Source organism: Engystomops pustulosus, chromosome 6, assembly GCF_040894005.1.
Source record: "Engystomops pustulosus chromosome 6, aEngPut4.maternal, whole genome shotgun sequence".
Taxonomy (NCBI): domain Eukaryota; kingdom Metazoa; phylum Chordata; class Amphibia; order Anura; family Leptodactylidae; genus Engystomops; species Engystomops pustulosus.
The window spans coordinates 71,706,828-71,733,574 of NC_092416.1; the positions used below are offsets into that span (position 1 = coordinate 71,706,828).

At 40.8% G+C, this 26,747-nt stretch overlaps 1 protein-coding gene across 2 annotated transcripts in view; it reads left to right on the forward strand.

Annotated features, from left to right (window-relative positions):
- The window catches only part of CTNNBIP1 (catenin beta interacting protein 1), a 28,712-nt gene extending 5,469 nt beyond the window's left edge, over positions 1-23,243 (forward strand). For both annotated transcript variants that reach the window (XM_072156502.1, XM_072156503.1), the window contains exons 2-5: positions 2,644-2,690; positions 5,115-5,230; positions 5,349-5,439; positions 20,926-23,243. In XM_072156502.1, the coding sequence (XP_072012603.1) occupies positions 5,132-5,230; positions 5,349-5,439; positions 20,926-20,984 (249 nt within the window). In that variant the 5' untranslated portion in view covers positions 2,644-2,690; positions 5,115-5,131 and the 3' untranslated portion in view covers positions 20,985-23,243. The remainder of the gene's footprint in view (positions 1-2,643; positions 2,691-5,114; positions 5,231-5,348; positions 5,440-20,925) is intronic.
- The last annotated feature ends 3,504 nt before the right edge of the window (positions 23,244-26,747 follow it).

Consider the following 26,747-nt stretch of genomic DNA (forward strand, 5'->3'; position numbering starts at 1 on the left):
AGGTGGGGGCTGAGGAGTGAGCAGCACACAAAGTCACTGGCCCAGATTTATTAAAGCCCCTGTGCCAGTTTTCTGTCAGACTTTGCTAATTCTTTTCAGTGCAGACTGCTTGCACAGGTATTTAAGTGTCCAATACACATTTGTGTCGCAGCTGCACTATACTGTACTGAAATGGGCGTTCCTGTGCTCAGTTGGACTGTGCCCCACATTTATCATGCAAAGTCTGACAGAAATGTGTCGTACACCCCATGTTAAAGTTACACCAAAGAAAAAATAGTGCAATCTGTCGGAGCAGTGCAGGGAGCTCTAGATTCATGAAGAACAGGCGCCAGTAAATGTGTACCACTGTGTTTTTTGAAATGCAAGCAACCAAAAGTCAACCCCTGGGACTAAACAGAGGATTATGTCAGGAAGCCTGGCAAGTTAAACACACAATTATATGGCAATGCTAATACTTAGGAAGGCATATTTTCAATGCAGGTGTGATGGGCTTCTGCAACCTATCTTTAGTAAAAAAAAAAAAAAAAATAGGTCCCTGGTGACAGGTTCCCTTTAAAAATTGAAACTTAATCTTTCTTAACCTACTCAAGTATATTTGATATAATCTTTGACATGACCGTGAATAGATCCAGCCCAAGCATTTTCACAGCGTGGACCTGAGTGAATGTGATCTGTTGGCAGAAGGGGACAGGCAGATGAATTCTTGGTGTTGGCTGCATGACAGCTGCTATCATAACTGTAATTTAAGAACCAATATGAGAAATGTGTGTGAGCATAGGAGCTGTATGTATATGGATATATCCAGTTCTGCAGGCTTAGTCTCCTTCATCAGCTTTAACCTTTCAATGCAGGACATTAAGTTTTGTGAAACCTCATGTTTAGGAAAAACTCCACGCTAATGCAATTGTGCAGGAGCTTATAAAGCATTTAGAAATAATAGCTATTTGGGGAGGTAGCTCTAAATCTGATAAGGACCCTGCGTAGTCTGAAATCATGTGCGTTCTCGGTCTATTCTTGGTGCATTTTTGAACTGAAAACGCATGTGTTTTTGTATGTTTATCATGTGTTTGGCTGGTTTAAATAAGTTTTTCTTAATTTCTGGAAGTGTAGGCAAGTTTGTTAACATTTTTTACAGTTGCTTACACTTTCAGAAATGAAGGAAAACTGATTCAAACCAGCTTGTTAAAAATGAAAAAAACGCACATGTTTTCAGTTTATGAATTGGTCTCCTTAAAGGGGTTTTCCCATGAACACAAGAAGGCCCTATACACAGGTGCAACGCTCGGCAATTTCCGTCAGCTCCATTGAGATTAATGGAGCAGAACGGTCATGCGCGGCTGTCAGAGATTCCACATGCATTGAAAATGGTGAAATAACTCATTTGCACTGTATTCTTTGGGCTTGGATTTTTCACAGTGCAACCCAAATGTCGTGTCTACTTCATTCCTTGGGTCGTGCGATCAGTGGATAACAAATTTGTATAGGTTAAATAATGTTTTCATACATTTACAATGAAAACCTCCTGTACAAAAAAAATTATTTATTTTGCCGCCATCTGACGTTAACAACTTTCATACTTCGGTGTACAGAGCTGTGAGTGGTGTAATTTTCGACTTTTCGGTGTCATTTTCAATTCAGTGATCACTTTTTATTGAATTTTTAAAATATTTTTCAAAATATAAAAAGTGTTATTTTCGACTTTGGGTACTATTTTTCGTTACGGGGTTAAACACCGGGAATAACCGTTATAAATATACTGTAAAAATATTAAGGCAGTTATCGCCGCATCCCAAAATGCCCAATCAAAATATAATGAGTTCTAGGAATTTAATTTTTAGGGTTTTTTTTAATATAATTTTCTCTTAACATTTTATTTCTTTTTACTATTGAGATCCCCTAGGGTACTTTAACCCTAGGTTGTCTAATTGATCCTACCATATACTGCCATACCACAGTATGGCAGTATATGGGAATTTTCCTCCTCATTCATTACAATGTGCAAATTGCTTATTGTAATGAAAGGGTTCAGAAAGCTTGGGCCTTCGTAAAACCTGAGGCTGTCACGGCAACCGATCGCTGCTACCTGATGACCTTTTGCCAGGGTTAACACCAGCGATTGGTGCCAGCAGCGACCATGGGTGTTTGCTGCAATATGCAGCAAATGCCCACCTTGTATGGAGAGGGCTCAGCCCGTGAGCCCTCTACATACATGTGCAGCCGGCGTGTGACGTAATACTACCCCACATGTTGTTATGGTTAAAGAAACACTCCAGTCAAAGCTGATTCATTGAATTATACCTTTTTTTTTTTTTTTTTTTTTTTTTTTTTTAGTTCTTTATAAAACTTTATTTCACATCTGCCAGCAGTGTGTGGAGAGTTTCGAAGGGGAGGGGGTTGTCAGCTGCAGCCTTCGTCTCAGTCTCCTTGATGTATTCTTCCTCTACTCAACACCATGCTACCCCTGCCTGTTCAAAATGCTGCCCAAAAAAGACTCGCCGTAATGCTGGCAGGAGGCTAGGTAACGTGAAATAAAGTTTTATAAAGTGCCGAAATGATTCACCAGCTAAGACAAGGTTATTACCATGGCCATTTTACAGAGCTTACCAACAGATATGATTTACCATGTTTTTATCTATTTTTCAGGGTCATATACATTCCATTCTACTGGTTACAAGATCTTTCATAAAGAGGTACGTGTTACATCTACAGCACATCATATAAATCACTGCAACTAATATTAGTTTTAGTTCCTTGGTTGTAAGGCCTGCTACACTCAAAAGTCTTTATCCATGGTAATGGACTTCAGATCCAGCTTTTTCAGATCCCAAAAGGACAACGCATAGTGTTTAAAAAAAAAAAAAAAAACCTTTTCATTCTGCTTACTTTTGGAAAAAGAAGTGTATATGCTAATGAAAGGCCATTAAAGGGCATGGGGAAGGATGCCCCTGTATGAGCATACACTGTTGGTTCTTCCCCAGTCATGTAACTTTCCAAACAAAGAGTTCACTCCACCTCCTTTGGCTTTCAGGATGGTGGAGCAGAATCGGTTGGAGGTACCCCACTGGATTTGCAGCACTGTGTTGTAAGGATGGCAAAATCACGATTATATATCAGGAATTCTTCTGATGTATCATTACAATGGAGGGCAAAATCGCAATGTGAATGTAGCCTAAATAGTGTTGACATTTATTGTTGTAATGTCTGAAAATGTACAGGCAGTCCCCTACAGGCGGTCCCCTACTTAAGGACACCCGACTTACAGACAACCCATAGTTACAGACGGACCCCTCTGCCCACTGTGACCTCTGGTGAAGCTCTCTGGATGCTTTACTATAGTCCCAGACTGCAATGATCAGCTGTAAGTAAGATGCCTGTAATGAAGCTTTATTGATAATTCTTGGTCCAATTACACCAAAAATTTTGAAACTCCAATTGTCACTGGGGCAAAAGAAAAAAAATTGTCTAGAACTTCCATTATAAAATATACAGTTTCGACTTGCATACAAATTCAACTTAAGAACAAACCTCCAGACCCTATCTTGTATGTAACCCGGGGACTGCCTGTACATTCATTAAAACTAAATGAATGGTTACTAAGCAATTAAACCTAAACCTTACACATCCATGTGTACTTGCAAGGTATTCCAGTGCCTGTGTTCGTCTTACACCTGAAGACTTCTGCATGCATCCAACACTAGTTTTTTTTTAAAGTACATCTACCACCAGGATCAACAATTATAATCCCAGCACGTTAACCTACTGGTGTATGCTTCCTCTGGTAGGATCTGATCTTCTTTACTAAAGTAAGCAGCTCCTAGTGCCACAACAGATGTAGCAGTGTTACACTGCTAGCCTTAATCAGAAACCTCCGATAACACTTGCACGCTGTAGAATAAGAACGCTCAAAGCGACCCGACGCATTGAGTGTCCGGTCCGAGACCGTGCTTCTCCCCCGGATAGCCCCTCCTACACCATGTGCCGTCAGTGACTGCCAGGCTTGATATGGCAGTCACCGCCTCCTAGTCCCGCCCCCTCATGTATACGCTGAATCGCTTTGAGTGCAATCCGGCATTTATATTGGGAGGGTTCCGCTAAAGCTAGCAGTGTAACACTACTACATCTGTTGTAGCGCTGAGAGCTTCTTACTTTAGTAAGCAGCTGCTAGTGCCATTTTTACAGGAGAAAGGTCCTCTTTAAAGAAGACCAGATACTGCCAGAGGGGACACAAACCTGAATGTCCGTGTCTTTGGTTTACAATCCTTCATCCTGGTGGTAGATGTCCTTTAAGTATTTGAGGGTGGGTTGTAAAGTCTCTCCTGCAGGAGAGTCTGTGTATGCATGGTTTTGCACTCTTCCTACCCAGGGCTAGCATATGCAGTGTAACCAGAAACTGTGTTTGCTCATAAAGGCTGCATTCACACAGACGTATGAAAACGGCCGTATATACGGGTAGCATATGGCTCTGTTCGTTTTAGTGAGCAATACAGCCAACCATTTTCATAGCCGTATTTCCCACCGTACCATAAGTGAGCCGTATAAAAATATAGAGCGTGTCCTATTTTCTCATGTATTCCCATTCTGTTTGCCCCATAGAAGTTTATGGGAATGTATTAAATATGGATGCATACACGCTGCATACGGTTGTGCATCGTATGCTGACGTATACATGTGCAGTATCCAGAACCAGTGGGAGGTGCATTATGTCAGCAGCCAATAGTCAGCCATCCGTCATCTGCCAGGCCACCGTATTTTATGCTGATACAGTATGGATTTGGTGTCATACATGCTCATCCGTATTTACGGTCAAAATACACCTGTATATACAGATACCGTTGTGTGCATGAGGTTTAAAACTCTAGTTTTGGTTACTAAAAACAGAAGAGGAAACTCTATTGAAGCATATCCCTTTAAGAGAGCATCTCTAGAAGGTGACTTGCTCTTTGCTGAACTGATTTGCTGTAGGATTTATGGGGCACAGCTAAACCACTACTGTATACTATTTTTCCATATGTCACCTGGAGGCTATACCTGCCAATAGTTAAATCAGAATGCTATTGCTGACTTTTGTCAAACCACATATGTGAAGATCACCCGTCCTATTATCTCTCCTTCAGGAAGCAGGGCAGGGGGTATGAACCGTGAGGGGGCCCCCGGGAAGGCTCCGTCTGAAGAGATGTATGTTCAGCAGAAAGTGCGGGTCTTGCTCATGCTGCGGAAGATGGGCTCTAATGTAAGTATTTCTTTTTGTGAATGGACCCTGTTTACATTATTAACTAGAGTCACTTATGTAACCTTTATTTGTTTATTTTGATTTACCCTTTGTTTTTTTTTTTGTTTTTTTCATGTAGTTGACACCTAGTGAAGAGGCCTTCCTGCGGTCGTACGCCGGAGTGGTTAATAGCCAGCTTAGTCAGCTGCCTCAGCACTCAATTGATCAAGGTAGGTGTAAGCTAAGGTTAAAGATGGGAGGAGACTCTTCACCTTTCCTTCCACTGTCATTTGTTACTAACATCTCTTAACTTTTCCAGTTCTTACAGTGCACGCCACTGTAAATGATTTTGGTAAATGTACTGGAACCTGCATTATCGCCTACTTGCAAATATTATCTTGATTTGGCAACATTTTATCTTGTGTGCTGGTGTATGATGAGGTCCCTGCCCCACCGGCATCACCAGAGACTTTAGTAGTCTCCAACCATTTAATTTATTCAGTGTACCGGCGTACAATTCTACGCCAGGCCCTGTCTGGTGCACAATTATGCAGTAACAAGTGCGCGGACTCAGGGTAGTAACTCCGCTGATGCCTGCAACCCCTTTACACCAATCCTGCTGTGGAGGTGGCACAAACTGGGAAATAATGACAATTTATGGCACTTCCGGTAGTTCAGGGCTTTTACGCCAAAAAACTGGTGTACAAGTCTAGATAAATCTCCCCCACTGGTGGTGATTTACCATATGTGGTGCTTTGGCGCTGCCAGGTGCATCAGGAGGCTCCGGCCCCCTGATGCACTTAGCTGGGCGGCTGTACAGGTGTACATTTCCACACTAGGCCATCCCTAGTGTAGATTTATGGTATTGACCAGTGACCATTCGTTTTTTTAAACTGTTTTATTGAGAAATATGCATAAAACAATATAAGATTTCACTGGTCTCGCGTGCAAGCGAGAGAAGATATTACACATTATATAAAGTAAACATCCTATACATAGATCAAATCTATATAACAATAAAAGAACATAAAATTATTTTGACTTTACCTGGTGGGCATTTTCCCACCCGGATTATAAAGCGGTATTAGTTGGGATTACCATGACGAAAGTTTTATCTATCAGGTTTGGTATTGTGATTCAGATTCTATTCCCTCGAGACAAAATATCTTCTGGATTAAGTGATGTGAGTGAGGAGTCACACCAGTTCCGCCACACCTTATCAAATTTCGCTATACAACCACTCTTTTTATATATCACCTTCGCATATGGGATCTGGTTTACTAGCTGTAGCCATTGTGTAAGAGAGGGATTAGAGTCACCCATCCATCTTAGGGCAATAGCTTTCCTAGCCAAGAATAGTGTTTCTCGTAAAAAAACTTTCTCATGATGTGTCCAGAGTTCATCATCTACAACACCAAAAAGACATACCAGTGGGGTTTTGCGAACAGGTTTATTCGCAACTTGGGATACTACACTCACTACCGAGGTCCAAAAGGTTTAAATACATAGGCAAGCCCAATACATATGCCAAAAATCAGCGAGGTGTGTGAGCATCTTAAGCATTGAGGAGATGCAAGTCTTCGCATTTTAAACAATCTGAGGGGAGTTAGATAGCTCTGGTGTATTATGTACAACTGGGTGAGTTTATTATTAACAGCTGGAGAAACATAGATGGGATTCCAACACCTCTTTAAGTAACTCGTCATCTAATTCTCGGATAAGAGTCTTCCATTTCTGGATCACTGGAAGTTGCATCTTAGTGGCTTTGCTATCAATAAGGTGAGAATATATGGTAGAAATTATGCCTCCTGGGCCTTGAGATCTTACGACTCCAATAAGCGGGTATGAGGAGATAGTAACAAGGGGACTGAGGAATTGCGTCTGTACTGCGTGCCTCAACTGCAGATATTTATAAAAATGTGTTCTCTGTAGCTGAAATTTATCTCTGTTGGTCAAAAGAGATGAAAACATTATTCTCATAGAGCGCTCCTAAAGTACAGACTCCTATGGAGCTCCACCATTCTTTGTCAGGAAGTTGTTGTAGCTGTGGTAAGCCATCATTATGCCAAAGAGGAGTCTCCGACGGGGTATTAGTACAGGGACAAATCTGGGTGGCTTCCTTCCATACAATTCTGGCCACTTTGTGTTTAGGTAAAAGTTTCTTCCCAGGGATTCCCTCTGTTAAGAGCGCCCACAGGCTTAGTAGATTTAAACAATCTGCCAGCTTTTTCTCTGGGTATGAAAGCGGTGTGTGAGATAGCCATGGTCCCAACCAGTGACCATTCTTAAATCTGCCGGTAGCTGCTTCCCCCTTTTTCTCCTTTATTACAATGCCTGGTAGTTTTCAAGACCTTTTGATTATTTCAAGTCTTTTGCGGCAGAAAAGTGTCCCCCCAATGTCTTCTTTTGTACAATTGTCTTCACTGACTGCTCAGTGCTCCTGCCCGAATCATATCCATGAATGAAAAGTCTTTTGTGCTTTGACGATCTTTATCATATGCAATAAATGACACTACCAACAGCAAGCCAAACTAGTGCACACAGAGTAGCAGAAAAGAGTTGCATGTGAATTGGCTACTACTTCAAACATGTCAAGCTTTTCCAGAATACATAAATATATGGCGACAAATGGGGGTATTGACAATCAAACTATCCTTAGGATTTCCGTGGTACTCTATTTGACTTTTGCAGAAAAACATGTGTGAACGCAGGCATAGGAGGAGGAAAAGAAATGGCACTCACCACCTTGGAATCTTCTTAGATGTTTATCGGTGCAAACTCACAAAAAAAACTAACATGGTTCTGTTAAAGCAAGGGAGACGGTGGACAAGAAGTGCAGGACATCACAAAAGACAAAAACGACATCCGTTTCACACTAAGGTGCACTTCATCCAGTATGTTTGTTTGTTGCATGTGTTTTACACACAAACCTACCAGATGAAGCGCACCTTAGCGTGAAACGGCAGTTGTTTTTGTCTTTTGTGATGTCCTGCACTTCTTGTCCATCGTCTCCCTTGCTCTAACACCATGTTAGTTTTTTTTGTTAGTATGCACCGATAGGCATAGGAGGAGGAAAAGAAATGGCACTCACCACCTTGGAATCTTCTTAGATGTTTGAGTGCACACAGAGGATTTGGGGGTCTTTTGATGATTTGGTCTAAATATTGGTTAAATTATTTAAGGACATCAGTTTGACTGTTAGATGACCGTTTCTTTATGCACTAATTGGAACAGTTTTTAGTGTAGATCCCGAGGAGCTAGGGGCAGTCTGGTGACGTCTTAGAGCAAGAGGGGGTGGAATATATGATAACTCTGGGAAGCCCGGAGACGCTCAGGTGACTTCAACCTGAGCGCTTCCAGCTCATTTTATAAAGTTCCTTTTTGAGCTAATATGCCATTTCCTTATACACTAAAAAGTGTTCGAATCATTACATCAAGAAATGGGCATCTAATGCTGGACATCTACCATCGGTCAAACTGATGATGAGGTTTGTCGTTTTCCAGCACTTCGGCTTGTGGGAGAAGCTGGTGGGAGAAGGGTGATGGCAGACATGCCATCTTGGCTGCCTGATCGCATCGGCGTTTCTATGCCTGCGATCAGGAACGAGCCGCCATTTTTTTGCACCGGTGGCTGCGGCTTGGTTTGCGTTTACAAACGCATTCAAGACGGCACGTCTGCCATCACCCTAACATTATGATGGCTATTTTGGTTGAGCTTTGCCTGCACTCTGCGTATCTGAATGTTAACTCATTTTAAAATCCGTGCACCTCCCACAAGGTGCAAGATCAATTTTCCATTGTGCTTGCAGAGAAGTTCCCTGTTGTGTAAATTGCTCTATGAAAAGGGTAAATTCCACTATGAAATGCTAGATAAGTAGAATTTTTCCCTCTGTACAATAATTGGCTTGTTAAAAATCAATATGATTTAGTGGACTATTTTATTGTCTGCATAGTATTGTAGAATATCATTTTCGTACAGAACATATGGCTTTTTCTTTGCAGTCCATAGTTGGAGCTGTTTTCCATTGTACTGTACATGAACAATTTGATGTACAAATTAGGTGTTTTAGGGGGTTCCTTTTACGTTTTAAACTTGTGTGAGAGTAAGTAAATCTGTCTGAGCCGGTTGCCCTACTGTCACCATGACCCTTGCAAATAAAGAATAAGACTCAAAAGACTTTTTGCGCCTTTTTCTGTGGCAAAAAAAAAATTGTTATATGCCCCAATTGAGTCTTGCTGGGTCCTTTTTATACTTTACTGGCTAGACCACTTTACTGTCCTTGTCCTTTGTCTTATCCGTTTACAGGGTAATAAACTTGCAAAAGCGCTCTGCTAGTGAATTCCACACTTGCTCTATGGGGGAGCTTTATCTTTAGTCCTATGTAGATTCTTGGCGTATAATTGTCGCAAATTTTTGTGCAAACATTGTTTTTGCAGGTTTTTAGTGAGGAAAAAACACAACTTTAAAGTCACGCAATGGCGGAAAAAATACACCACAGAATGTGCAACAACGCCACATTTATCAACTGAGCAAATGTAATCGCAACCCACATTGGAGGTGGTGTATGTGGGTCCATTGCTACTACAGGGGGAAGTTTCTGCTCAATTTTATGTTTGAGGTATCTGAGAATTTCCTGTGCAAAAACATTGCAAAAAGGCAGAAATTGAGCAGATGTTAAACATGTGTGTCACTGGTGCAGTCTATTCGCATAGAGCACACACTGCTGATAGTCACATCAGAAGGCATTTGACTCTGCACATACACCGGACTATAAATCCAACTGGTGGAAACCTGCCAGTCTAACACATAGACAACTGCTCAAAATCCTGCCTAATGATAAATCTGGCAAATAATTGGGACCAAATTGGGACCAAATCTTAGAGGTGTACCATATATTCACTTTATCTCTTCTATTACAATTACATTGGAGCCGATGTGTGACAGGCACTCAGGGTGCATATACATGTGGTGTTAAATCATGTATTTTCAAGCACATCACAACAGCTGAGAAGAGATTTGCCTAATTACATTGCTGTAAACACTGCGTTTACAAAACGTGTGGCGTTAATGCACCCTTATTCTGCTGTTATATTTCATATGTCCACATCCTCCAGTGTCTATATATTTTCCATGTTCTCCTGGCAGCATCTGTCTGAGCGCAGATGCAATGAGAAATGCAGCGATGATATGGTACAGCTGTCCATTATGTTTGACCTTAATCGACCTCCACAACCAATCCACTCTGTATCATGATCAGACTTTTGCTTGGTAAATGACCCCTGAGTGTCATTAGATGCTTGTAATCCTGGCAGTCATCCTAATGGAATAAAGAATTTTGATATTCAACTCATACTTTATAGGGGAGGTTTTCACCAAGAAATATGTCACACATGACCAGGGAATTGTGACTTTGTACACTACGCCACTTCTATGGCTTTTTAATTGGATGTACGGTGCCGGACTCCCTGGCCGGTGAATTTACTATAGTCTGGTGCATGTTATAATTGAATTATACGCCAGAAGGATTACCAGAATACGAGCAGTCATAAATATCCTCCAATGTGTTTTTATCATGAAGCTGTTGTCCATTGTAAGGGTACATTCACACGCGGTATGCCCGCCGTGTGCTGGAGAGGAGGAGGAGGTGACCCCTCTTCCCTCCATAGAGAATAGCGGCGTACGGCCACACACACGCCAAAAGATAGAGCATGCTATATCTTTTTGCGGTGTGCGGGCCGGATCGTGGCACCGTATCTGCGCGGCGCCGCTATTGTCTAAATTTACATGCGTAAATTTGCGGCCACATGTACGTCCCGCAGAAGGCCATGTGAATGTGCCCTAAGAAAACAATACTGTAGGTATCATCATAGAGGCAGGATATTACCTGAGAGTGATGGTATCTTTAGCATTGGCTCATAGATAACACCAAAATTCTTCCAAATAAATGGTTGCATTCCATCTTCTTGCAGGAAGCAAAGTGGCATAATACATTTAGTACAACTTGCTAGACATGTTGATCTAATTTACACTCATCACTTTTATGAAATAGTGGTGCTGTTCGGTATTTTAAAGTGGAAGGTAGTTGGCTTGTGACATATTGCAGTTGTAGCACTAAAGTAATTGTAAACTCTTTACAGGGCCGGAGAAGTGTGCTGCTAAAATTGTGAAAATTTTCTGGGCTGTAGCACCTTATAAGTTTTCGAGGGGTGTGTTCTCATGTGATGTTTTTTGGATGCATTTTTTTGTTGTTATCATGCATTTGGCTGATTTAAAAGTGTTTTAATTATTGCAGGAAGTTTCTGGGAACAAACTTTTAAAAACAACACTTGTGAACATGCACTAATTCTGCTGTTTTTTTTTGTTTTTTTTTTAAATAATGGTAGAAACCTGTGGCCCCTCTGATATATACAACTCCCACAATGGCGGACAAACAATTAATGTCTGAATGTGCTCTGGTTTGGCTGACAGGAGGTTGGCAATGGTGCAGTCATATTTTCATGCTGTGTTTTGCCGTCTCTCCACTAGGTGCCACTGTAGCACCCTCTACCTCCAGCAATCGTATAACTCACTCATCGCTTCTGTCATCTTGCCTTAGGGATTTTTTTCTGCTGACACACAAGACTGAAGGGATTATGCTTGTACTTGAATTTTAATGTTTTATAGAGTGAAACTATATATCTCCAATATATACTTAATTACAGCTGCAACCAAATCATAGCTCTCATCCTTCCCCCTGCTGTAAATCACAGGCTGATGCTACTGTACATTCACTCTTGATATTTTATAATTTCCCAAGCTATCCGGGGAGAATCATGTGTTAATGATTTGGCAATCGTTGTAGCCTGCAATTTAAAACAAATCTGATAGGAGACAGTCTGTACACCATTAGATCGCGGATGTCTGGGACTTGTATGCCTGTGAATTCTGCTGCGGTGAGTTTAATTAAGATGGTACAATTAGAACGCCAGGGCTGATTCCTCTAGACACATTGTAATTAACTGCAAGCGCTGCCTTACATGTGGTATCCTGGCGCCGAGTTCAATGGCGGAAGTCAGGTATGATTAAAAAAAATCCTAGCTGACTGCGCTGCTCAAGTCTATCTAAAGTCTCCATGGCAACATCAACATATCCATGAATAGCAGTAACATAACAAGACTCCAATGGGCCCTGATGTGAACTTAGGAACGGTACCCCATAAACCAAAACCCTCGCTGCTGCAACTCATCCCGCCCATTATACTTCAGAATATACATATGCATATATAACCTCAGATATGTGCACACATACACTATCTACATTTGTTGACAAAATTGCTGGTACCCCTAGTTAAATGAAAGAAAACCTCAGTGGTTACAGGGTCACTCGCATCTGGCACAGGGTGTCTTGACTCTGTGCAGGGTACAATAAAATCTCAAGACTATCAACGGATTCAAGAGAGAAATGTGCTCCCCAGTGTCAGAAAGCTGGGACTCGCCAATGAATATGTAGTCAACAGTGCCCACATTATATGAATAATGGGTGCTTCTATTCTACATATTAAAGGTTAGAAGCCTCTTTTATCAGTTAACACAAAGTTCAGTAGCTCCCCTCCTTATAAATAATATACTCTCAAGCAGCCACATTTATTACAGTATTGCCCTCCAGAAGCCCCCAGTTATTGTTATGCATACCAGTAGAAGCCATTAAAAAGCAACTCTTTACTCACCTTCCACACTTCGGATCTTCCTCTGCTTCTTCTCCCATCCGTCTCACTGCACTGTAGGATCAGGGGAAGGGTAAGACAGTGTGTACACTGTTTGTAAAGCCAGCTAATTAGCATCAAAACAGTAGATTTTTAGAAGGAAGGTGGGCATGGATAAGCAATCTGAGAGGATTTTCACAGTCTAGTCCAGGATCTGCTTCGAGTAAGTGCCCCTGGTTTATCCATGCTTGATTTTGATGGTAGATTTCCTTTAAAGGGACCCTTCAGCCTAGAAAATGATTTATATAGAGCTCTACAGATGGTGGAAGTCTATAGGAACTTTTATTATTTTCATTTTAAAGGTTCATTATCATTCAGTGATTTTTGCATGATGATTAGCTGAATTTTAGTCCTGCGGCTGCTCTAGAACCACAACTCCCAGCATGCTCCTGCAGGCTTGTAATTTATCACTTGTTCACAAGATGCCCGAAGACGACCTATAAGTATATGATAGGATTAGATAGCTCTAAGGGATTTCCATGCCGAGCTTTACCCCTTATTAATAATCCTCCTTGATCGGACCTTGGGTTAATTTTTACTTGCAAGATTTTGTCTGGTTTACTGCCTCCAAACACAAGGAGGCACCAGTCATCACCTAGCTGACAAATGTATACTACTAGGTGGTTACAAAGGAAAGGCCCTCTTCAGCTCTTGAATGCTTTTACCGCCAAAGTGTCTAGCCTATCTCCTTACATCATAGGAGTTGGAAAGATTCCAACATCAACAGAATATGTAGTCAGAAAATAATTTTTTGAGACCCTCAGGCTTTGATACTTGCGACTACCAATAAAAAAAAATCCCTACAGAATTAGCATCTCCTGTACATCGTTGACAGGACACAACGGATTAGAGTGGTTGAAGATAATTGCTGGGAATCCTGCATTGACATCTAAGGGATTTCATATTCACTAGGGCAGCTCTGGTGGACTTGGGGTCCCCTGTTTTTTAAATGTTTCTGCAGTGTGTCTTTTAAGGATGGATGTGTACACAAATCTGATACAGGCGGTCCCCTACTTAAGAACACTCGACTTACATACGACCCATAGTTACAAACGGACCTCTGGATATTTGTAATTTAGTGTACTTTAGTTCGAGGCTACAATAAACAGCTGTAACAGTTATCAAATGTGTCTGCAATGAAGCCTAAGTGTTAATATTGATTCTTATGACAACCCAACATTTTTAAAATCCAATTTTCACAGAGGCCAAAAAAGTTCTGGCTGGGATTACAATAATAACATATGCAGTTCCGACTTACATACAAACTCAACTTAAGAACAAACCTACAGACCCTATCTTGTATGTAACCCGAGGACTGCCTGTATCTGTAACATTTTTGGAACTCATACATACATATTTATAATTTACTGCACAAAATAGAGATGGAGAGCCAATTCAAAATAATTGAAAAGATGAATAAAATATGAAAAAAGTGTAGCCCACAATTGGGTGAAACCCACCTCCAATGGAAGCTATTCCTAGGTGAATCGAAGAAATGCAATACAAACAGTTTAGTGCCTGCTAATAATAATAGTACATGTGTCAAATCATTATAAAGGAAATTCAGACCGGAAAAGGGGGAGATACACCCTGCCACTTGTTTCGCCGAGGCTTTCTCCGCGGCTATTTTAAAAAAATTTATTTTAGAATGCTAAACTTTTGTATTTTTTCAATTTTAATTTATTTAATTTTTAATTGAAGTGGAGGTCCACTTTGCATAAATAGGCTTATGGAGACATCTGTAGCTGAGAACTGGTTATAACGTTACTGTGGTTATGCTGTATGTGTCCCCCCTTATGGACGCAGGGTTTTTTCGCTCATTTCTCGCTGTGTACAGACCTGTGTGAGAACTTATTTTGTGCGTAACAAATTTTACTTTCCCGTAATGTTATTTATTTTAACATGCCGTGTACTGCGAAGCTGAAAAAAAAATTCCAAATGTGGAAATTTTTTTTTAAAAAAAACCCGTCACGTTCTTGTGGGCTCAGATTTTACGACTTTGACTGTGCACTCAAAATAACACCTCAGCTTTATTCTTTGGCTTGGTGCGATCGCGGTGATACCAAATTTATATAGGTTTTATTGTGTTTTCATACATTTTCAAAAATTAAACGAATGTGTACAAAAAAGAAAAAAATTTTTTGCCATCTTCTGAAGCTAATAACTTTTTCATACTTTGGCGCACGGAGCTGTGTGAGGTGTCATTTTTTGCGAAATGAGCCTACGTTTGCATTGCTACCATTTTGAGGTGCGACATTTTGATCATTTTTTATTCCCTTTTTTATGTGATGTAAAAAGGTGTAAAAGTCGCATTTCGGACATTTAGGCGCCTTTTCCTGTCTCGGAGGTCACCCCGGCCGTAACCGTTTTTATATTTTGACCGGGCATTTAGGGACACGGCGATACCTAATGTGTCTGTGATTTTTTTTTTACTGTTTATTATGTTTTATATCAGTTCTAGTGAAAGGAGTGTGATTTGAATTAATATTTTGTACATTTTTTTTTATTTTTTAAACTTTTTTTTTTTTTTCTTTTTACTAATTCTTAGACCATCTAGGGCAGTGATGGCTAACCTATGGCACTGGTGCCAGAGGTGGCACTCAGAGCCCTTTCCGTGGGCACTCAGGCCATCACCAGAGATGACTCCAGGTATCTTCCTGCAGTCCCAGACAGCCCAGGACTTGCTGTGCGCAGAGCTATTTTAAAGTGACAGCTCGACCTGGGACTATTTTCTGCTTTTTTGGTGTCCTCAGGTGGTGGTATCAACGAAAACTGAGACAGAGAAGGGACTATAAATCACTAATTAAATTTCTATGTTGGCACTTTGTGATAAATAAGTGATAAATAACTGATCGCCGCCTCCCTCCCCCACCCCCCCGAAGACGTTCGGGGACGCGGCGATCGTAATAAAGATGCCGGCGCCCGTCTTTAAAATGCGCCGGCGACTTTGCCAGTGGCAATGAAAGGGTTAATAGCCGCAATCGGTGCAAGCACCGACCGCAGTTATTAGCGGTGGGGGTTTGCTGCAATATGCAACAACCCCACCTTTGTATGAAGAGGACTCAGCCCATGAGCCATCTTCATACATTCCCTGTACCTCTGTGCCGTAGAGCTTAACCACCCAAAAGTAAATATATTTTCATAAACAGCCATTTGAGAGCATTCACCCTCCTTTAAGCTGTGTATATAAATAACCTAAGATGGGTCCAATGAGCCATTATCATATTCAGCTGTTCAGCTTATTCATGAATGGGAGGCACAGCCACACCCCCCACCATTACACCTGTATGATGATGTGAGGTGTAATGGCTCCTCTAGGTGCTTCCTGGTGCTGGCGCCCCCTGCAGCCTGTGTGTATGAGATACTCCTATATACATGGCTGACAGCCTGTATAATGATGTGACACTCCTGGTGCTGGTGCCCTCTGCAGCCTGTGTGTGTATGAGATGCTCCTATACACATAACTCACAGCCTGTATAGGGATGTGACACTCCTGGTGCTGGCGCCCCCTGCAGCCTGACATGCTGTTACTCCTATACACTATTTGTGTAGCTGGTGTCTGTCTCTCTCACAGGCAGCACTAGCAATGCTTTACTATACGTTACACAGACATGAACAGGAGGAGGAGAGGGGAGGGGTAACAGGCTTATTCACATAATAAAAAATATATAATTTTATAATTACCGGTATTAACCTTTCCAGGACTCGGCGCTTTTTTGTTTTTGTGTTCGGTTTTTGCTCTTCTCATTCCAAAAGCAATAACTTTTTTATTTTTACGTAAACAGAGATGTGTCAGTGTTTGTTATTTGCGGGACAAATTATACTTTTCAGTGGCACAATTTTATATTCCATGCAATATACTGGAAAGCTGCGAAAAAATTCCAAGTGCAGTAATATTGACCAAAAAAACATATGTAGCGTTTTCCTTTGGGCTCTTTATTTAAGGGTTTTATCCCACGCTCCAAATGACACTATCTCTTTATACTTTGGGTCGCTACGATCACAGGGATACCAAATTGATATAGGTTTTAATAAATTTTTAGAAATGTAAGTATTTTGTACATAGAAAATATTTGCCTTTTTGACAAATTCTGTGGCCAATAACTTTTTCACACTTTGGTGTTATTTTTTGTGGTACGTGCTGGCTTATCAATGTATATCAGTTTGGGACCTATATTACTGTTTGATCATTTTTTTATTCAAATAGTCAGGGATGGGAAAAATGGGGCGGAAAGGGGTGACTCGGACATTTGAGCGCTATTTTCCATTAGTGTTCATGGTCGGGAATAATATATATATATATATATATATATATATATATATATATATATATATATATATATAATTTTTTTTTTTTTTTTTTTTTTTACATTTTTTTTTTTTTTACTTTACCTTTATTTCAGACCCTCCAGAGTACTTTAACCCTGCAGGATCTGATTGCTAATACTATATACTGTATTTCAGTAAATGAGCAGATGATGGTTCTGGTGTAGGTGGCTGGTGTGTAGGAGAACTTGTCACTTGCTAAGTCCTCTAAAATCTGCACTGCCTCTGTTCTGCCTATAAGATTGCACTATAGTAGTGCTACTGAGTCTTATTGATAATTGCATTGAGTTCTATACAATTTTGTGTGAGCAGTTAAAATTGATATCCATTAAAGGGAACCTACCACCACGATTCTACCTATAAAGGTAGATTGGGTGGTAGGTGGATGAATGGGACGCGAAGAGAGCCCTATTTTGGGCTATTCCTCATGTTCCGGCTATCTTTTAGAAAACTTTAATCCTGGTATATGTACATTTTTTTTTAAACGGCTACTGGGGCGTGGAGTAGCCGGACATGTAGCCCAGTAGCCTGTTTACTACTCCTACCATTTAACCATGTCTGAGTCCCCCGGCATCAGCGGCGTTCTTAGCATGTTCCGAAGAGCTGCGCGCCGAAGATTAAATGGTAGGAGAAGGGGCTACTGGGGCGTGGAGTAGCCGCGACTTGTAGCCTCATGTCCGGCTACTCCACGCCCCAGTAGCTGTTTAAAAAAATTGACATGTCCCAGGATTAAAGTTTTCTAAAAGCTAGCCGGGACGTGAGGATTAGCCCAAAAAAGGGCTCTCATCACGTCCCATTCATCCACCTACCACTCAATCTACCTTTATAGGTAGAATTGTGGTGGTAGGTTCCCTTTAAAGGGGACCTACCACCACAATTCTACCTATAAAGGTAGAAGGGGTGGTAGGTGGATGAATGGGACGTAAGGATAGCCCTTTTTGGGCTATCGTGGTGGTAGGTGCCCTTCAATGTTGCAGGGCTTTATGATGGTTTTTGGCCAGCTTTTACTTGCAGCCCCAGTGCAATATATTTTCAGTAGGTTGACGTTTGCAGCTGAGTATGTAGAAATAGCGTTGCTTACCACTGGTCAATATGGGCAGTAGGAGATCTTTCCTAGGGAAGATACTGTAGGATGTATTTAAAGGGAACCCGTCAGCAGAAATTGAGCTAATAAACCACTACCGGTACATTGTCAAACAGTGCAACACCTTCTATTTTTTCCCTTTTATGATCCATTGTGGTGGCATCATCCAGAAAACCTACTTTGAAGTGAGATGTAAATTGGTTGTATAAAGTCAAGGAGGCAGAGATTTTAACAATGAAGTCAAGCTCTCTCTGCCTCAGGAAGCCCCCTTCATGGTAACTGATGGTACTGCATCCAGAGACTTCACTAGCCAGATCTCCTGAAGTCTGATGCATGATGTCAATCACAGAGGAGGAGGCGTTCAGAGCTCCCCACCTTAACTTAATTGTTGAACTATTCTCCTCCTTGACTTCATACAACCAATTTACAACACCCTTCAAAGTTGATTTTCTGGATGATGCCAACATACTGGGTCATGAAAGAAACAAAAAACTAGAATGTATTACACTGCTTGACAATATACTGGTAGTGGTTTATTTGACCAATTGCTGATGACAGGTTCCCTTTAAATATTGAGGCAGATTGCATCAAGTGCCAAAAAGTTAAATTGCACCAGATGTATCAGTGTCCACATGTTTGTTTCCTTTCACCTTTTTCCTCATTGTTGCCGTGTTAGAATAGTTTTAGCCTTTATATTCGTGTATCAACAAAAGAAGATCCCTAGGTCACCACAAGGCAGCTGCTCCACTGCATGTTATTTCAGGAGGAGTAAATTAAGTTACAAATATGGCTAGGTGTGTGTATGTTTGTACACCAGTTAAGGAAAAATCGGGCGCTCAACCTTCAAGAATAAACGAATTCCTTTTTCACTGAACTTGGAGTGCCACCATTTTTTGGTGTGTGTATATATATATATATATATATATATATATATATATATATATATATATATATATATATATATATATATATATATATATATATATATTATATTGTGCGCCTAATGGAAACCCTTCTAAAGTGTATGTCTATGCCAGATGTAAGTGTACCGTTTCTGGAGATATTCCATCCTTGTGTCACTGTAGCACCTCTGTAGAAGGTGTCTAAATCCACAGAATTCTGTAATGTTCTGTGCTCATTAGGTATCTGAACGTCAACCTGCAGCTTTTCCGTGCCCTCGCAGCTTATCTGTCCTATCACCATGGTAACTGGAGAGAGCGGTGGACTCGCTCTGCTGGTAAGGGAGGCAGCTCCCAGTAGGATTGTGCTGGGGGGTGGGGGATTATTAAAGCACTGGTTCTTGGCACATCCCTTCAGCTGTCATTGCATGCACGACTCAATTCTGAGCCGCAAAGTAGCTGTGCAATTCTTTAATATAATGTGTATCTTACTTCTCCTATTCAGTCAAGAAAATATGTTTGGACATTTATTATGTGTCTTAATATGAAAATTACATTTTATTTATCCTACCTTAATATGTGGCAGAGTAATATGGATGTCATATTGATCAGGATTTAACCATTTGTGACATTAGACCATTTGCTCTTAAATTCTCCAAATCCGAATTTTGACCCTAAAGAGTTTAATAATGCAGGATATTTGATTTAGTGGAACTGAAGAGTAACCCTGGTACTCTACCCACCAACCAGCATACACCGCATGCACTGTGCCCCAGCAATCTGTTTATGGTGGAGAGGAACTTATGTGGATTCCAAAACTAAAAGCAATTCACATAGTGAAGCCATAACTGTGGTGTGCTTTTACGTATGTGTGAGCAGTACGTCGATAATAAACTCTCATTGCCTCCAAGGTCAGCTTGTGTTTTTATTGGATTGATCGCAAGAAAATATCTGTGGTCATAAACGACAAAACCGGCCAAACATCATCATGTGCCAAAGCCCTATTCCACTAGCACATGAGTGGGATCTATCTAGCTTAAGTCGATAAAACAGCATGCCGATCCCGATTTCTCCATTCACATGGAGCAGAACTATCTGTGCTAGAAAGCAAGTAGCACTATTTTTTGGTATTTAAGGAAGAAAGTATGCTCTGCTAATAGGGGTCTCCTCTTCCACCTATCGATACTCCACTGGTAGATTCTGGGAATTAAATCTGCAAATAGATTTTTCTGGGTGGGATAAGGAAAACTTTGCCTCTTAGCTGTCTTGCGAGGCAGCCCTCTCTCACATCAAGCATGACAGGAAGCCTAATGACAAGATGAATATTTTGGGGACATATTCTTCTTTACAGAAGAGACTTGCTGTGAATAAACATATTGCTGCATTCTTAAATTTTGACTCCTACGTTGGTACATAAATCTGTAACTCCCTTGGACTGGAAACTTCCCTTTTATAGATGTTACTCTGCTAAATTTTTTAGCCGTCACTGTTAGTAGATAGTCTTGTACTGCCCATCTGTGTCAGAACTGGAAAAGTGTCTCTTAGAGGATGTAAACAGTAAGGGTTGGTGACAGATCCTGATCATAACCACTTTCATGGTCAAGTATCTGTTCTCTTCACTGATCTTCTCTTCTTTTTTTTTTTTTTTTTTTTTTTTAATTGTAGGTGCTGAGGACGTAGTGATGGCATTCTCCAGGTCAGAGGCAGAAGATCGAAGGCAGTAACCACGATGCAGCTATTGCCAAATCCCAGAGCACGGATGGGAGAAGTTGGAAGTGCCCTGGATTCCTCCCCTCCTACTCTCCCCACGTTTTTACAGTCTCAAAAATTCTAATATGAATTAATTTCCACCTTCTTCTAAGACTCTCGCCATTGGCTGCTGACTATTTCCACAAACCGACCAATACAACATGGTGGCCAGCCACATGGAGAGTGGACTCCTTTTCACCAGCAAGAGTGTTTTCTTTTGGCAGTAACTTTTATGTTGAGATGTTTTGTTTTGTTTTTTTTTAATTTTTGTCACTCCTTTTTCTGAGAACACATTTGTTGACACTCCCGACTGCTATACACAGGGAGCACAGTTGGGACATTGGCTGGTGGAGTCTGTGCTCTCTATTGGATATTCTTGCACAGACTTTATATTGTGTGTTTTTTTTTTATTTTAATTTTATTAATTGAGGATGTCAGCGCTTTGGCTGTTACACTGTGTTTTTGACTTGAAAGAAGTAAGCTTCTGCAGTATTTATTACCCAAGAGGGGAGGGCTGATGTCTGTGCTTCTGTATGCATTTATTTTACTTTAGAAGCACAAAAGAAATTAACGGTTTTTAAACCTTTTATTGGATCAGAAGCTTGGGATGCATAGTTTGAGTGGAGGGATGTCTGACTGCTTCATTTTATTTTTTTTTTTGTTGTATTTTGTGCCACACTTTTAGTGCTTAAACCAATCTGTCTACTTGGACAGCGGGAACCTGCAGCTCTCTCAGCTGAACAAGCATTCAATTCTCTTATAATGAAGAGTCCTGCCAAGGTTATGTGGTACATGTGCCTCCTACATCTTAAATGCTGCTAGGTCAATTATTACTTAGGCTGCATTTATTCATTCTCGCACCATGTACTGAGGATATTAAAAGATATTCTGGGATTCATTTAAGGATCACCTTTTTTTTAGGGGGTCCCCTATCAATCAGCTATCTGAGGTGACATTATAACTTTCATCACATGGCCTGTTTATGGATTGCCATGGAAGCTAAGCTGTAATTATACTTGGTGAACTGTGAAGCAGTCACAGCCCTAGTGTAACACTTTGGTGTCTGGTGATAGACCTGCAACAATCTTGTATTGATCAATACATCTCTGAGCGCAGTCAGTTTTCCATGTGCACTTGCAGGATGTACCTAGAACATAGAATCACTGACCTGAATTCAGAATGTCATTTAGTGATTCTAGCTTCAGTCCAAGAAATCTCATAGCCAGATGCCAGTTTGTCAGACCAAACTTGCTTGTGTGCAATGGGCTGAAGATGAGACCTGTAAGGATGTTTACTCTATGTAGGAGTGTCATAACTTTTTCAAGATGATGAATAAAATTTCCGCAGTTTGTCGACACATCTGTTATACAGTTGAAGGCCCCTCGTACACAAGATCGGTGAGCGGCCCTGCTTTAGGACAGCCTATCATAGTTTACAGCACTAATGGAACTCACAAAGGCTTTGATTCACATTCAGTAATTTCGAGAGAGCACGGCATTGCTCTTTTATACTTGGTTTAATCATCGCTCTTGCACCCTTCCCCCACAGGTTACTTTCATTAATGTCTCATTTAAAAAAGAAAAATTAAGAAACTACTTTAGTGTTTACTGTAATATGTTGAAGGGTCTGGATCTGATGTTTGTCTACTGTCTTTATGTCAAGAACCTTACCTGAGCCTCATAAAGATGATACACATAGCGGCATGCACTCAGCCATATCCATGTATATTAAAGAAAAAAAAAAAGGAATGAAACTAGAAAGCCTATATTACGGGTTACATAGTAGCACCAGTGCAGGGTCTCTGTGGCTTACGGTATTTAAGTGGGGGTATAATGGAGGTTGTATCAGTGACCTTAATAGCAGTCATAGGAAATTAACTTTTAAAATCGAGAATATTTGACTTAGATTTACCATTTAACAATGAAGCCCAAGGTTCCTGGTTCAGCGGGACAGCTGCACAGTCATACAAGTCTATGCCAGGCCCTGACTGACTGCTGGCGACCATGACAGGATAATCTTCATTATGTTCCTCCAAGTCAAGTATTGACTGATGCAAGTTCCTGCACTGGTGAAGTATTTTGTGTCTCTTATCGGCTCTGACATTTTGTTTTATTAGCTCGGAACCTCTGTCTCTTCTCCAACCTGATGTTTGCACAATAAGAAATAGAAGCGAGTGTATTCTGTCTTACCGCTCAATGTAAATCTCAACAAGACAACATGAATCTTGCTTTTAAGCTTCTTGTGTCCGCTGGTCTTATTTTACACTAAGTGTTTACTTGTGGGGTTAGCCCAGCCTGTGCAGCCATACTGGCCGCAACTATCCCGTGAGTAGCTCTATATGTAATGACATCACAGGCAGGATGACAAAACACATTAATTGCCTCATTCCTATTCACATCTGAAGATTTAATGGGGTTGTCCACTTTTAGCATATATTATCTGTGCATTTTAAAGTTATACAATTTTGCAATACATTTTCTGTATCATTTCCTCAGTTTTCAATGTTATTCAACAGGAAGTTTCATTGTTAACGTCCTATGGATAGAAACCGGTCCCTGGTCATGTGATGTCACACAGGTGCAGGACTTGTTGGAATCACAAAAAGTATCAGAGCTGTATGGTTATAGCGAGCCGTATACTTTTGTAACATGGCGTGACTATGGACCAGTTTTTATCTATTGGAAGTAAAAATTAAAAGCAAAACCGTGAGGATTTTACACAGAAAATAAACTTTTCAATACACAAACAATAGCAATGCAGAAAGTGAACAACTCCTTTGTAACTGTTCCTGATCATATCTCACAAGATATTATCACAACATTGTCTGTAGAATTTGATTAAAAAGAGTTAGCCATGTCCTTAAAGCTAATTTGTCACCAGGATTGTAATTTTTAGCTAGTGGCAGGTTCTTATAGCCTTAGATCTTAAAAACGCCTTTGGGTGCGTTCACACGTTGCGTTTTGGCCTGTGTTTTCATTGCATATGAAATGCATTACAAAAGCTGAGGAGAGGTGATTTGCCCAATTACACTACTGTTTACATTTACAAAATGCATTGTAAACACGATGTAAACGTGTTGACAAAGTGTTAACACAAGCATTAATATTGCGTTAACAAATGTAAACGGTAATGTAATTAGGCAAATCACCTCTTCTCAGCTGTTGTAATGCATTTTAAATGCAAGGAAAATGCAAACAAGGTGCAACGTGTGAACGCGCCCTTTGGTTGTGTCCACATATACAGTTTTTCAGATGCAGTTTTTGGAGCCAAAGGCAGGTGTGGATGATTACGGGCTGAGACAAATAATTGAAAGCTGCTGCTCCTCCTCCTCGTTTTACTCCACTCCTGGTTTAGGAATCAAAAACTGCATCTGAAACTGACCGTGTGGGCGCACCCTTTGGCGTTTGTAACCCGTTTTTGGGCCATTTTTAAGCAGTCCGTTAAATGCAGTTTTTTTTACCGGTTTTACCAATTACCTTAATTAAAACGGGTCAAAAACGTATGTGGTGTTTTTTTTTTTTAATGGACTACTTAAAAACTGGTTCAAAACTCCATGTGTGCCGCTGGCCTAAGGGTGGTGACACACATGCCGTTTTGTCTGTGTTTGCAAACGCAGACAAAGCCGCACCCACCGCGGCGGGCCGCAGCCCGATCGCATTGGCATTTCTATGGAAACGCCTGCGATCGGGAACGAGCTGCCGGTGGTTTGCATTAAATTAATGCAAAACACCGGTCTCTCCTTCCCGATCGCAGGCGTTTCCATAGAAACGCTGATGCGATCAGGCCCCGGTGGGTGCGGCTTGGTCTGCATTTGCAAATACAGGCAGTCCCCGGGTTACATACAAGATGGGGTCTGGAGGTTTGTTCTTAAGTTGAATTTGTATGTAAGTCGAAACTGTATATTTTATAATGGAAGTTCTAGACAATTTTTTTTCTTTTGCCCCAGTGACAATTGGAGTTTCAAAATTTTTGGTGTAATTGGACCAAGAATTATCAATAAAGCTTCATTACAGACACCTTACAGCTGATCATTGCAGTCTGGGACTATAGTAAAGCATTCAGAGAGCTTCACCAGAGGTCACAGGAGGCTGAGGGGTCCGTCTGTAACTATGAGTTGTCTGTAAGTCGGGTGTCCTTAAGTAGGGGACCGCCTGTACAGCTAAGATGGCACGTCTGACATCACCCTGAGGGTTGGGGCAGCCTGGGTGCTTGTGTCTCCTCATGCATCCCCCACACCTTCCTCTGCAAAATGCACCTGATAGAGGGGGAAGGAGACTGGCACAGGCTATAGCTGCCCCTCCACCAGGACTCGCTACATGCTGCTGGCAGGGTGTAATGGGCAGGGGTAATGGGAATTAAACTTGCATAAACTACTGAAATTATTCAGGATGCTGACAAAGGCTTTTTTTAAATCAGCATAACTGATGATAGGAACATGTCACTAGCTGAAAATCACATTCCGGGTGACAGGTTCACTTTCAGTCTTTTAAGGGGAACATCTTCAAGTCAGAAGTTAAATTCAAATGTAGGTGCCAAATTGCTGGTCGCTTTATTGTCTCCAAAGTATTTAGTTCTGCTGTGAGTGAGTATAGTCTGTGGACAGAGCAGCAGGCTTTGTAAATATTGGGTGTGGTTCCATGACTTCTCACCCATATAAACTATATTTACTGTCACTTTGTATAGAGGGAGACCTGTATTGTATCTGTTCTGATCATTCCCCTTGATTCCATTCACACGAGATACCTGTTTTCCTGTCCTCCACATTTGCACACAGTGGGGGTGTCCGCTGCATGGGCGGATTTGGATTGCAGGTACAAGTATTATATCAATGCTGCCAGTGACTAATCCGATGCTCACCTGCTTCCCCTGCGGCAGCTTCTTATTAATGTCTGGTGATGCAGGCAAGTTATTTCCCTGTTGCTGAAAGCAAAATTCAGTTTCCTTTCATCCTTTTTTTTTTTTTTTCTTGAAAAGTCTTCTCAACAGCTTTTCCCATAGTCTTTGGGTTTACTCTGTAATACTATTTACAGGATCCAAAAAATTAAACTCGCAGAAATATCTGTGCTGTACAGTAGCCAAAGCTACTGACATATGCACATCTAGGGATGTTGTTTTACTTAGTCCCTAAAAATTATATAATTCTATGAAAACTTGGGGCTCTGTGATAGCTGTGAATTTTTTGTTTCATGCATAACATCATGCCTGATGAAGAGAACTAGTATTCTCGAAAGCTCACCATCAAATATACTCGGTTAGCCTCAAAAAGGTATCGCCTGATTTCTTCACTCTTCTTCTGTTCTCCATGCCTAACACGGTACAAATCTACACTACTAATAACTTTTAGGACACGTTCACATGTGACATTTGCCTTACGTTTCAATGTGCATAACATATACTCCTCCTGAGTTCACCTATAGAAATAAGATTGTGTTTATATCATGTTTACTAAATATGACGTATGCGCACTCCTCGTTTAGTAAACACAATCTTCAATAGGTGAATTCAGGAGGAGTTTGTGCAATGCGTTTTGAAAAGCAATGCAAACACCCTGTGTGAACAGGTCCTTAGGGTGATGCCACACCTGGCGTTTGGTCCATTTTTAAGCATGCGTCTTCAGTCCATTTTTAAAAACACATCCGTTTTTTGACCATTTATCATGCGTTTGGCTGCTTGCAACTTGTTTATCTATTCAGATAATTGGGAAAAACGGTCAAAAACGGATGTGTTTTAAAACTGAC